Raw genomic sequence first — 14086 nt, 5'->3', positions numbered from 1 at the left:
ATATGATTCGGTAAGTAAGAGATAGCATGTGTTCACTTCACTAACAAACCATGGTACAATTACTTAGGTAGAAACATCGGCGAATTGCTACAACAAAGCAACTTTTTTGTAATGTAAACTGTCAAAATTTTCGCCAAATGGTTTCTTGTTGTCTCTTTTTATTGCTTGTGTTTGTACAGTGAAGTGAACACATGCTATCTCCTACTTACCGAATCATATGGTTTTTTGTTTTTATTTTTAATAGCGAATTCCTAGATTTTTGACGTTTTAGATTCGATCAGCTGGGCTGAGGCATCTACCTAAGTTATTGTACCATGCTAACAAACACAAGTGATAAAAAGAGACAACAAGAAACAATTCGGCGAAAATTTTGACAGTTTACATTACAAAAAAAGTTGCTTTGTTCGATGCCAAAGATGCTATTCAAGAATGGGTGCAAGTGAAATGGAATGTAATTTTTTCAGCATCTTCACTCATTCTTTTTACAAGAGTGTGACCCCCAAAAGATGCAATTCATTTTCAGATCCTAAGCATGTCATCTTTACTAACTCGATGGAATGGCATCTTCACCAATTCTTTGGCATGGCATCTATACCAATCCTTTGGCAAGACATCTTAACCAAACTTTGAATAAACAATTTTAAATTTTTGATGGATTATTGTAATAATGCGTTTGTTAATACTTACCTAATGACATTTTGTTGAAAAAATTGTGTGAATTGCTTAATTTTTGGAAAACATTTTTGACATTTCATAGTACTGGTTTTTGTTGTAGTTGTTGGCCGATGCATCTACCTTGGTAAATATGTCTTGCCCTAAACACATCCAACGTTTAAGTAAAGTTGGACGTTATTTCTGATAGAAAATAAAGAAAAATTCAACCTACGTTGCCTTGCTCTTTTATTCTTCTCTCAGAAATGACGTCCAACTTTGCTGAAACGTTGGATGTGTTTAGGTCTTAATAATAGTATGTTTGCATATAATCCACTAAATTTCAACTGTTAAACGGCGTTTGCACTGGAGCTTTTTGCCGGGTTAACCTTCTTTATGAGAATTTATTTGACGTTTACTCTGCTAAATTTTCTCCGAAATATGTTTAGCAAGAATGAACAACGGCAACAGGTAGCAACAAATTTCACAAAAATATTGCTGGCTATGCTGATGCTATTTGATATTAAGTGTGTACCATGGCAGAACTACCAGGTAGTGGCATCGTAAAATTTTGAATATGTTATGTCAAAACTTTCTTTATGTTGTTGGGGAAATTACAACAAAAATAATTTTTTTATAAAGGGATTTGACTTTTCATATTCGATCAGCTGGTGTGATACCACTACCTGGTAGTTCTGCCATGGTGTGTACGATAACTTTCCCAGCAATAATTACTCAGTCAGTTCCAGCAACCTCTCTCAGTGAATTTTACTCTCTCAAGCAAGAAAAATTGCAGAAAGTTATCGAACAGCATTTTGCAAAAACTTGCAAGAAAGTCAACTGTTTTCGAAAATGTATGAAATTTGTTTTTGTTTCTTTTGATATTTTAAACCAATCGTAACAAAAACATAAATTTTAAAATTGCAGTTTACTTATTTAATGCTTTAATCCTATCCACAACGCTTTAGAATCTAAAAAAAATGAGCAATTGTGAAATTTGCAAGTTCTCAGTCACAAAACTCTCCAAAAATCTCTCCAAACTTTCTCTCTTTTGCTGGATAATTTTGTTATCGAACAGCATTCAGTAAAAATTTGTACGAATTTGTACAAATTATTGGGTTATCGTACACACCTATTGTTGTTATAATAAAAAAGTATCGCACACGCATACTCATATTTTGCAGCACACATGATCAACAAATATCAGAAAACAGAATAAGCAACAAAGTTTCAACTAGGGATACGCAAGTCGATTCTCAAGTAATCGATTCCTCGATTCTATGATTTGAAGAATCGAAAAATCGGAATCGAGTTTTGACTTCATAGAGAATCGAAAGATCGATTCTCTATTATGTCCCAATTTACATTAGGCGAGTTTACTTGCGGCAATTGTCAGTTTGTAGGTGAGAGAGGGGGCTGAGAGGCAAAGGGTTACCATATGCCTCACCTCTCTCTCCATCAAACTGAAAATTGCCGCAAGTAAACTCGCCCAATGTAAATTGGGACTATGATTCTTCGATTCTTGCAGTGGGAATCGATTGATCAACTCTGCTTTGACTTGTTGATTTACCACGAAAATGAAATATACAGATTACATTGGTAAGAGCAAGACAACAATATTATATAATTTGTTGTACTGATGAACAAAGTTAATCTAACGGTACGGCAGTGTTAAACGTTCACATTTTCAACTAAGGAGTCATCTCGATCGAACGATTCTTTTATCCAAGTTAGTTCTAAGTAAGAATCAAAGGATCGAAAGATCGATTTTTGATTCCTACGTAAGAATCGTAAAATCGATTTTTGAGTTCTAAGTAAGAATCAAAAGATCGAAGGATCGATTCTTGAGTTCTAAGTAAGAATCAAAAGATCGAAAGATCGATTTTTGTTTGGTAATACGTATCCCTAGTTTCAACGGCTTATGCTAAGTTTACATTTACGAAATCCACTCGATTTCAACTGTCAATTCCATAGCTCAAACGTCAAATGAAATCTCATCTGGATTTCATTTGACGTTTAACATATGGATTTGAACCAAATGTAAACCAAGCATTAGCCATGTTTTCAGCAAACAATTGTTTTAGAGATCAGTAGTGGGATTCTGTAACTAATTTTTGCTGTTACCGACAAAAATCGGTAAAATTAAATCGCAAAATTATGACTAAAAACATAAAGAAAAATTGGCATCAGTGTTTGTGTCGGTAGAGGCTAGCGACTAATTTTTATTCATCGTTAACTTACCGAAAAATTTCGTTAATTATCGAAATTATAAGCATTTTAATTTTACCGACAATTATCGATAACAGCAAAAATGAGTTACAGAATCCCACTACAGGGGCTCAATTCTTTTTCTATGAAAATGTGAAATGAAAACTTTTATAAAGGAGAAAACTGTCAAATGAAAAAAATTATAAAGGATATATTTTTCATTTAAAATTTTCATAGAACAAGAATCCAGCCCTAGGGATACCACTTTTTACTCGAAAAGCGTTCCTTTACTTCTGATTATATGGGAACAGTTTACAACTTTTACTACTTTTGCCGGTAAAACCGGCATACCAATAATAATTAATTCCACTTTTTCGTTCAAAGGAAATGTGAATTTTTGGTGAAGCCGTTTAAAATATATTTTTTATTTTTAAACAATAATAATTAGTATTCTTTAGGTTCTACCATATGATGGGGGCATTTTGACAATAAAGCTTTGTTCCCACAGTTTATACAGTTGGCCATTCAGAGTTCTGTTAACAACATTTGACAACAAACATAATAGATTGTTCATTATTGTGATTTGATTTCCTTTGTATTTTATGTCACAATAATGTATTTGACAGCAAACTAAATAGTCAGGGCTAACTAGTTTGGGCTGAATGGCCAACTGTATAAACTGTGTTTGTTCCTTTACTTTTTTAATGGTGTGGGTGGTAAAAGAGAAAAGTGTCAAAATTGCTCTCTCATGAACATTTTTACCAGAAAAGTAAAGGAACGGAAAAATGGTAGATCTGGCAGCAATGTCAAAAAAAAACATAAAAAATCAATTTTCGTCTTTTATTTCACAGTTTTTAATTTAGTTTTGTCAGCGTTCGACTTTTTCTTTTGTTTTTCGTCCATTTTCTTTTTCATTGTGAAATAATCGTCAAACAAAAGTCGAAAAATCAGTTCTGACTTTTTTTACCTGCAGAAATTTTGCTGGTAGCCTGTGGTAGAAGAGAAAGCCATTTTCGCTCTCTCTCCACTCTCACTCTCTTAAAAAATACTTCCAGTTTTGCCACCCTTCGGGGTTAAGGAACGCTTTGCAGGTTAAAAATGGTAACAAATGGTAAAAATGGTAACCTCAGGTAAGTAAAGGAACAACTGCTAAATATGTAGCGTGGTTGTCGATTATGCCCATGGTACAATTACAAAGGTAGATGCATCGGCGAATTGCTACAACAAAGCAACTTTTTTTGTAACGTAAACTGTCAAAATTTTCGCCAAATGGTCTCTTGTCTCTTTTTATCGCATGTGTTTGGCGCTTACATATGTGTTGAGGCCTTTAAGGTAGAAACACAATGACTTTTGTTGCTTGCTTCACTCTCAAGTTCATGTAAATGAATAAAGGCCAGGTACTACCTAATTCAAATGCGATTTTGGATTTCTTTATTCTTCTACACAAATTCAGGCTTGGATAAGCATGAATGCTTAGATACATAAGCTGCCTTGCCTTGCTTGCTTCTGATAACTAGGCGTTTACACTAGACAGTTTGTCTTCAAATACAACTCTGATTTACTAACATATACATAATTTGTCATTTGTCTCCCAGCTGTCCATCATTTTTTCACAGACAGTTGGGTTAACAAATTTTTGACATTTTTGTGAAAAAGAAGTGAGATGATAATTCAAATATGCTGAAAACAAAAGAATACGTACAAAAACAAAATATGTGAACGAAAAGGAATCGATGTTTTTCATTCATAATTTTACAACTGTTTTTGCAGTTGTCTGGACGCCTACGTCACACAGGCAAGTTTTGGGTTTTTGACAATCAATACATGAACTCAACTGTCCTGTCATTTGTAAACGCAGGGTAAAAGAATGAAAAAGAAAAGGGCAGCCCAGTTCGAAATTTGCTCGGCCTTCTATATTCTTTTATTTTTATTATGTCAGAAATGAAGCTAGAAAGCAAGGCAATCAGGCGAGGCGGCTTATGTACCCAGGCCTTAAATTTCTCATTGTGTTCTCACCTTTAAGCCTTAAACAATGTAAATGAGTAAAGTTTTGTGTCATTTCTGGTAGATGAATAAAGGACTAATTGCTGCGAAATTTAAATTTTTCTTTATTCTTCTACCAGAAATGACTCAAAACTTTACTCAAACGTTGGATGTGTTTAGGGCTTTAGACTTATTTTATTTCAGCTATTTTGATTCGGACTATTCGGCAATTTTCCTTGCTGCAATTGTCTATTCGTCGGTGAGAGATGGTGTTGAGAGGCAAATGGTTCCCATATACATCACTTCTCTTTCCATCAAACTGACAATTGCCGCAACACAAAGCGCCTATTATATATATATGGATTTAGTTCGTCCGTCTGTTTGGCTGCATCACACGATAACTCTCGGACGTAATGACCAATTTTGTCTTAACTTTGTACTTCTTCAAAATTTAGTTTGGATCCGAAGGTCCACATTGTAACTGTAACTTCGTCGCCTGAATTTCAAAATTTTCTTTATTTTGTTGTGGAAATTAGTCCCAATTTACATTAGGCGAGTTTACTTGCGGCAATTGTCAGTTTTTAGGTGAGAGAGGGTGCTGAGAGGCAAAGGGTTGCCATATGCCTCACCTCTCTCTCCTACAAAATGACAATTGCCGCAAGTAAACTCGCCCAATGTCCCCTTTTTTTGTTAAAGTTTTTATTCATCTCACACGAATTGTCAAATTTTGTGGATCGATTTACTCGCCTCAGCGCAAATGTAGAGCTCTGATTTTTAAAAGACGAATTCTTAACTATATATGGAACGCGTCTACTAAAAATTAGGTCAGTATGTCATCTGGGGGCTGAGCTATGGATGCCTAAATTATTACGAATATAGACGAACGAACAAAAAATAGTTACAAAAACAGGGGGTTACAATAGATTTTTTTTTACAAAGGGATTTGACAGTTCATATTCGAACAGCTGGGGCTGTTGCCAGCAACTTCAAAAATTTTATAAGCATTTTAATTTTACCGATATTTGTCGGTAACTCAAAAAATGACTTAGAAAATCGCTCTACTGACTGTGGAAGAATATTCGGTAGCTCACTTTATAAAAATAGTCAGATTCAGGGCAATGAAAATGCCTTGCCAGCAACTTCAAAAATTTTATAAGCATTTTAATTTTATCGATATTTGTCGGTAACTCAAAAAATGACTTAGAAAATCGCTCTACAGACTGTGGAAGAATATTCGGTAGCTCACTTTATAAAAATAGTCAGATTATTAATTTTCATTAAAAACCTTATTTAAGTAGTGAAACACATTTCTTTCATATGCATAATGTGCTTCTATTGAAAGAAGGAACGGCATGTCAAAATTTACATATGTATCTTTGCACAAACTTTTGGTGTGTTCCAGGACTTGCAAGAAGCTACTATTTTTTACTATGATAACATGTTTTCCTTTATGTAGATTTGGTAGATTCTTGAAGTACTGGAACAGACTATTTTAGCATAATTATCATAATTTAAAACAAATTCAAAAATTAATTATTCTATTTTTAATAACAACTTTATTTTAAATTCGAAAAAAATTATGGTGTTGACATTTATTTTTTTTGGAGTAAACGTTTCATTTTGGCATTTTTAAACGAAGGTGTTCTTGAATATGTATGTTGATTCTAAAAATATTTGAAAAATATATAATTTAACATTTTTTTATTTATTGATATTTTTAATAACTGGTAAATTTTTATAATTAGATATATAATTTAATAATGTCTAAATATGTTATATTTAAATTTAGTATATATAATTTAAAGTATATAAGTTGGTTGGGTATATGTGTAAGTTGTTGTATTATCGACAGGAAGTTTATTGTTGTAATGTTTTTGCTTTGGAAACCTAGCCTACAAAAATATGTACGTACGTATATAAGTAAATAAGATTGATTATTGCTGACAATTACCTTCTTTCTTCAACCCTTATAACTCACTGGGTGTAATATAAAGCCATATATAAGTTTTACATACCTTTTGTTTTGGAGTAAAATAAATATCATAAATTTCATTTCATTATTGTTCAAGTTTCACCACTCTCGCTTTCTCCACCTTAACAGTGCTAACACTGGCCCTCAGTTGATTCAAAAATGCGAGCAAATACAGACGGTATTTCGCCAATCATATCGGTAGCCAGCATGCCACGTCCATGCTTCTGAAATGCCGCGGCATTGCAATGCTTTAGAAAATAACTGGCTGCAAAGGCAGCCAGAAAACTGGGATTAGCCTGATTGGCTTCCAAGGACCAATGGAAAAACACCGATAAGACACCGCATAATATGTCGCCCTGACCTCCGCAACGTCGGCCGGATCCACCAGCGGGCATTACATATATCTCAGATGTATTTGGTATATGTATGCGATCACGAGCACCCTTTTCCAGTACAATAACCCCCTCACCCAGTGAGGCCATGCGTTCTTTACAAAATTTATCACTTTCACTGGCCGGGGAGGCAACTGAACCAAACAGGCGACGAAACTCAATGGCATTCGGTGTTAGTATTATATTACGTTGACCTTCGATTAAATCCAAATGATCGTTGAGTATAGCCAGGCCATCAGCATCAATAACCATAGGTTTTTCGATTTGTAAACAAACTTTGATAAGTTCAATGACAGTCTTTTGTATTTCTGGATCTCGACCCAAACCAGGACCAATTATCTAAAATTTATTTATTTTTTGGAACGAGAGAGAGAGAGATAAACAAAATAGAAATAGACAGAAAAGAGTACAAGAGAAAAACATAACCTCAATCACTTTCATCAATAATGTAGACACTCGTCTATACGCTATGCTACCTGCATGACTAGTACTTACAATTACATGTAACCTTTCCAACCAAGGAGCAATAACTTCGATGGCATTTTCATCGTCCAAGTTTGGATGTACTATCAATTCTGGACTATATGACTTAATGACAACTGCAGCTTCTTTGCGACAAAAGACATGAGCCAAATCAGCACCTACCTTCAGGGACGAAATTGCTGCAAAATATGGAGCCCCCGTGTACTCAAGTGAGCCTCCCACCACACCAATGCGACCGTATTGTCCCTTGTGTTTGCTATCTGTCAATCGAGGCACTACCGTCCTTGAAAGCTTAAGTAATTTTTGAGTTTGAATTGGTATTTCCATTCCGACGATGTTCAGTTGCTGCTGATTTGTTGATTTATTAATTTGTAGTTGATGTTGTTGTGTTTGTGTGTAGAAACTGCAGGCATTATCTGTCGTTGGACTTGGTAAACACCTGAACTGACTAATTAAAAATACAGTCGTACGCGGTTTGGTTCGCAAGATTGAAGTTTGCATTGCAAACGAGCTTTAACTTAAAGCCTAAATTAAAATTAATTATCTTTGGTTTTTTTCTACGTTCGAAGTAGACAAAAAATCTACTAAAAACGCACTTTGCTTTTTTTGGAAGAATCGATGAATGTTACATTTCAAATGCGAATATTGCAAATTCCAATTGTTTTATGTAGAAGAAGGCCAAGGAAAAACAGCTGATAAGAAAATGGAGAAAATAAACAAAAGTAATGAAATACCACATGGTTGTATTGTAAAAGTAACAACAAGTGTAAAGCTTAAAGTTGCCAGATGTGACATTTATCAAATGTCAACAGAAGCTTTGTTCCAGAACCAAAAAGTTTTTACAATTTTTACGACTTTTACACATTTTACCCGTACACAAAAAATTTGTAAAATGTTCACTTCTCTTTAAACAAAAATGGCACTGAATGACGCTCTCTTTAAAAACTTTTTACTCGACAAATTTGAGCGTGTAAACAATAGTAACATGGATGCCGGGGTGTGATTGGCTGGTACACCGACCTTGACATTTGTTCCAGCTTTTTTGGCGTTTTTTCCATTTTTGCGTTCCCGAATTTTTTGAAAAAACTTTTAAGTGACAACAATTTTTCTCTCCTTTTACGAGCTTTACTATTAAAAAGTACGGGAACAATGCTAGAGATGTCGAGACTCTTGCAAGTTCCATACTCTAAAGCGGTGCCGTGACATAACTCCCACGGACATAAAGGCCTGGGTACATAAGCTGGTTTGCCTGGTTGCCTTGCTTTCCTGCTTCATTTCTGACATAATAAAAATAAAAGAATAAAGGAGGCCGAGCAAATTTCGGAATAGGTTGCCCTTTTCTTTTTTATTATTTTATCAAAGCAAGCAAGGCAAACAGGCGCGGCAGCTTATGTACGTAGGCCTTTACTCCCAAAACTATTTTGGGAGTTATGTCCGCCTTTGTTTGCGGACATAAGTCCCAAAATTTTTGGGAGCTATGTTCGACCGCCCCTTGCTTGTACATTAGGGACTTTTTTTTGAGAAAAAAAATATATCATTCGGAAAAAAACATTTCCCACAAAGACTTCTTCATATCAATGATATGTAACCTCCTCCAAGTTCGAACGACAAGCTGCGCAGTAAATCCCCGCTTGTAGAGGCGATACAACGTTACAACAAGAATTCTACTTTCTGCGAGAATTTATGCATTTAGTGGAATGATGTGGAAACATAAAAATTGAAAATGTAACGAATTTTCATTCATGTTTTCCAAAATATTCGACCAAATGTGAAAAATTATTAGTTTTTTAAATTCCAATAATTTATAGACATTTCCTTGTTTTGTTTACAAATACAACTGGCAGTAACGTTACAAACAAAAACAAATTCCTTTGTGGTTGTATTTGTTGTAGTACTAATATGCTGTTTATACTAGAGCTTTTTGCAGGGTTAACCTTCTTTATAAGGATTTGTTTGAAATATAAGCAATGGAATTGACATTTAAAACCCAGTCGGTTTGTTAAATCCTGTTATATATAAACGGGGTATAACTTTACCTTACATTTGTTCATGGTACAATTACTTAGGGGTAGTTTACACTATATGTAAATGTCATATGACATGAAATTTTCCATCACTATATAGCCGCTAATATGTGCAATATTGGGGATTTTCCTTACGCCATTTACTTTGTGCGTCCACACCAACAAAAATGTAATAAAATTACGTCTCCACATTGCCTGCGTGGGTAGATATGGAATGTTTTAATTTCGTGTCATATGACATTTACATATAGTGTAAACTACCCATTAGGTAGATGCCTCAGCCCAGCTGATCGAATCTAAAACGTCAAAAAACTAGGAATTCGCTATGAAAAATCAAAACAAACAACCATATGATTCGGTAAGTAAGAGATAGCATGTGTTCTCTTCACTGTACAAACACAAGTGATAAAAAGAGACAACAAGAAACCATTCGGCGAAAATTTTGACAGTTTACATTACAAAAAAAGTTGCTTTGTTGTAGCAATTCGCCGATGTTTCTACCTAAGTAATTGTACCATGATATTTGTTCTACCATGATTAGAGATGGACAGTGGGTAAATACCCAATGGGTAAATACCCGGTAAATTGGGTAAATACCGGGTAAATACCCATTTGTGGGTATTTATTTGGGTAATTACTATATTGATAATACAACATCTTAGATCCTATTTCTGGGTTTAGGTTATGAAATCGATTCGAAATGGATAGTTTTACAATACTTTAAACAAGTGGGTAAATACCCGAGTATTTACCCAAGTGTTGGGTAAAAACTCATTAACTGCCGAACCACTTGACGTAGGCTGACAAAATTTGGCTCAAATCATACTTATGTCAAGAGAATATCTAGCATTGAAAATGGGGTCTCTGGGTCCATGTTTTGATATAGCCCCCATATAACCGTACCTCCCGATTTAAGGTATTTTTTGTCTATTTGCCTCATTGTACAATCATAGTGACTGAAATTTGGCACAGTGAGTTTTCAATATGTAGAAAATATCCTTGCAAAAATTTGTCAACATAGGTCCACGTTTTCTAATAGCCCCCATATAAGGGTACCCCGATTACGAGTATTTACCCAAATTTTGGGTAAAAACTCTTTAACTGCCGAACCACTTGACGTAGGCTGACAAAACTTGGCATAAATCTTTCCTATGTCAACAGAACTTCTGGTACTGAACATGGGGTCTCTGGGCTCATGTTTTGATATAGCCCCCTTATAGCCGTACCTCCCGATTTAAGGTATTTTTGACCTATTTGCCACATTTTACGACCAAATTGGCTGTAATTTGGCACAGTGAGTCCTCAATGAGTATAAAATATCCTTGCAAACATTTGTCAACGTAGGACCACGCTTTCTTATAGCCCCCATATATGGGTACCCCGATTTCGAGTATTTACCCAAATATGGGGTAAAAACTCCTTATCTGCCGAACCATTTGACGTTGGCTGACAAAAATTGGCTAAAAACTTTCTTATACCAATAGTATTAAAGGTATTGAAAATGGAGTCCCTGGGTCCATATTTGGTATAACCCCCATATAGCCGTACCTCCCGATTTAAGGTATTTTTCATCTATTAGCCAAATTTGACGAAATCGAAATCGGGGTACCCTTATATGGGGGCTACAGGAAAACGTGCCCCTACGTTGACAAATATGTGCAAGGATATATTATACTCCTTGAGGACTCACTGTGCCAAATTACAGCCAATTTGGTTGTAAAATGTGGCTTCTTCTTCTTTATTTACTCATCCGTTATTCGGATATTGGTGATCGTACAATAATATTTCAATGATACATATATGATATTAAGTATATATTTATAATTATTTGTTGTTACACAATGATGTTCAGCTCCCTGTTCTTAGCGGTTTGTAAAAGTGTGTATTCACCATTATAGCCGGTCCATGTCTGGATATTTTTGAGCCAGGTTGTTTCTTTTCTACCTCTTTCCGTCGATTTTTGCCTTAAGGATTGTTTGTAGAATCTTGTATTTGTTATTTCTAAGTATGTGTCCAAGGTATGAGACTTTACGCTTTTTTATTGTTGAGATTAGCTGTCGGTTCACATTCATCCTTCTAAGTACTTCGTCATTTGATATTTTCAGTACTCGTCGGAATGTCCACATTTCAAAAGCTGCCAATTTTCTTTCATCGGACATTTTAAGTGTCCAGACTTCGGAAGCATATAAGAGGACTGACCAAACATAGCACTTGATAAATCTTATTTTTGTTGTCACATTTATGTCGTGACTTGTTAATACTTTTTTGTGTTTAAAAAAGCCATCTCTCGCTATTTCTATTCGGCTGTTAATTTCTTTTGAGTAGTCCCAACGGTCATTTATTATTACTCCCAGATATTTAAATGTGTGTACCCTCTCGATTTCCGTTTCCTTTATAGTAAGCTTCACGTTGCGATGGTCGTTTTTTCTGCTTACTATCATATATTTAGTTTTTTTCATATTAATTTTTAACCCATACTTTTCACTTGTGAGTGCCAAATTTTCTATAAGTTTCTGTAGACCTGATATGCTCTCAGCCAGTAGTGTGGTGTCTGCATATTTTATATTATTCACAATATGTCCATTTATTTTTATTCCAATATTTCCTCCATCTAGCGTTTCTTGAAATATTTTTTCCGAGTACACGTTGAATAGTAATGGGGACAGTACGCATCCCTGTCTACCTCCTTTTGAGATAATAATTTCATCACTTTGTTCACCATTGACGTCGATTCGTGCTTTTTGGTTCCAATACAAATTTTTAATACATTCTCTGCATTTCTGGACTAAGTTTTGTAAACAGAATAGAGCTTCTCGAGTACCCATCCCTTCCTTAAACCCAAACTGCGTTTTTCCCATTGCATGTTCGCACTTGCTATATATTCGTTGATGTATTATTTTTAGGAATACTTTCAGTACGTGACTCATTAAACTTATTAATCTGAATTCACAACATCGTTTTGCATTGTTTTTCTTGGGAATGGCTATAAAAGTAGATTTGAGCCAATCTTCTGGATATTGTCCAGTGTCGTATACATGGTTGAAAAGGGTGATGAGGAGTTCTTTATTGCAGGAATCTATTAGGTTTAAGACTTCAGAGGGTATTTCATCTGGTCCTGTGGCTTTTTTATCTTTTAGAGTTTGTACGGCGCGTTCTACTTCTAATCTTGTTATTGATGATCCAACTAGATAATTGCTTATATTATTCTCAAGAGGTGCTCGCTGCTCATCCGTGAAAAGTTTTTCTATATAATCTTTCCATATAGTCTTTCTTCCCTCCATATCAAACACTGCTCCATTATTATCATTAAATATAATTGCACTTGTCTTTCTTCCATACGTCCCCGCAGATTCCTTTATCTTTTTATGTAGGTTAAAGTCGTCATGTATGGACTGTAGAAATTCAATTTCTTGACATTTTCTATTTAGTTGGTCATTTTTTGCTGCGCGGATTGCCGATCTTATTTCTTTGTTTATTTCCCAGTACCTTTCATAATTTTTATTTTTATGTCTACTTCTTTCTTCCCGAAGTTCTCGAATTTCGTCTGTTATCCAGTCTTCAGTTCTTGACATTGATCGGTTTCCCAGGATGCTTTTAGTTACTGTGTTTATAGTAGTTTTTAGGTTGTTCCACAGTAGATCCGGATTGTCTTCCTTGATGTTTTCTAATTCTCCATTGATTTGATGTTGCAGTTCGTTTTTTATGGTAGGATCGCTAAGTTTTCCGATATCGATTTTTGGCTGGGCTTTCTTTTTCCGTATAAGCGCGAGTTTGAGGCGCAGTTTTGAGACCAATAGATTGTGGTCTATTGGAACATCTGCACCTGGATATGTTGTACACTTGGAAACATAGGAGTTATATCTTTTGTTTATCAATATATAGTCTATTTGATTTCTTACTATATGTCCATGGTTGTCTTGCGGTGATTTCCATGTGTATAATCTCCTGGGGTGTAGACGATAAAATGTGTTCATGATCTTCATATTGTTTTCTTGGCAGAATTGGATAAGTCGGTCACCTCTTTCGTTTCGGTCTCCAAGACCATATTTCCCAGTGATGTCTTTAACTTCATCGTTACCAACCTTCGCATTAAAATCACCTAGTATAATATTTATTTCATGACTTTTTGTCATTCTTAATAGTTGCGAAATGTTGTTATAGAATTCCTCGATGTCATTGGCATTTGCATCGCATGTGGGAGCATAAATTTGGATTATGTTGATGTTTATTGGTTTTGCCATTATTTTGAGTAGGATGACTCTATCTGATAGTGGAACATACCCAGTTACGCATGAGGCTATGTGGTTTTTTACAATGATACACACTCCATTTCTATGAAGGCCGCGCTGATTTCCTGAGTGGTAAACAGTGAC

At 35.0% G+C, this 14086-nt stretch overlaps 1 protein-coding gene across 1 annotated transcript; it reads right to left on the bottom strand.

The window, feature by feature from the left end:
* Window positions 1–6378: 6378 nt before the first annotated feature.
* Window positions 6379–8329, bottom strand: Naxd (NAD(P)HX dehydratase). The gene is made up of 2 exons (XM_073978969.1): window positions 7702–8329; window positions 6379–7545 (listed from the first exon to the last, which is right to left on the bottom strand). The coding sequence occupies exons 1-2, from the start codon at window positions 8188–8190 to the stop codon at window positions 6946–6948; spliced, it is 1089 nt and encodes a 362-aa protein (XP_073835070.1). The 5' UTR covers window positions 8191–8329; the 3' UTR covers window positions 6379–6945.
* Between the last annotated feature and the right edge of the window lie 5757 nt (window positions 8330–14086).

This window comes from Musca autumnalis, unplaced genomic scaffold (assembly GCF_047663935.1).
Source record: "Musca autumnalis isolate F117 unplaced genomic scaffold, ASM4766393v1 scaffold_3, whole genome shotgun sequence".
Taxonomy (NCBI): domain Eukaryota; kingdom Metazoa; phylum Arthropoda; class Insecta; order Diptera; family Muscidae; genus Musca; species Musca autumnalis.
The sequence above is the reverse complement of the archived record's forward strand: the minus strand, read 5'-3'. Positions and strand labels throughout refer to the sequence as shown.

Excerpts from the sequence above, each read along its gene's own strand:
- Naxd (XM_073978969.1), bottom strand. The coding sequence starts at position 8,190 with ATGCAAACTTCAATCTTGCGAACCAAACCGCGTACGACTGTATTTTTA. Across the intron at positions 7,546-7,701 it reads TGGAAAGGTTACATGTAATT|ATAATTGGTCCTGGTTTGGG; the intron begins GTAAGTACTAGT and ends AATAAATTTTAG.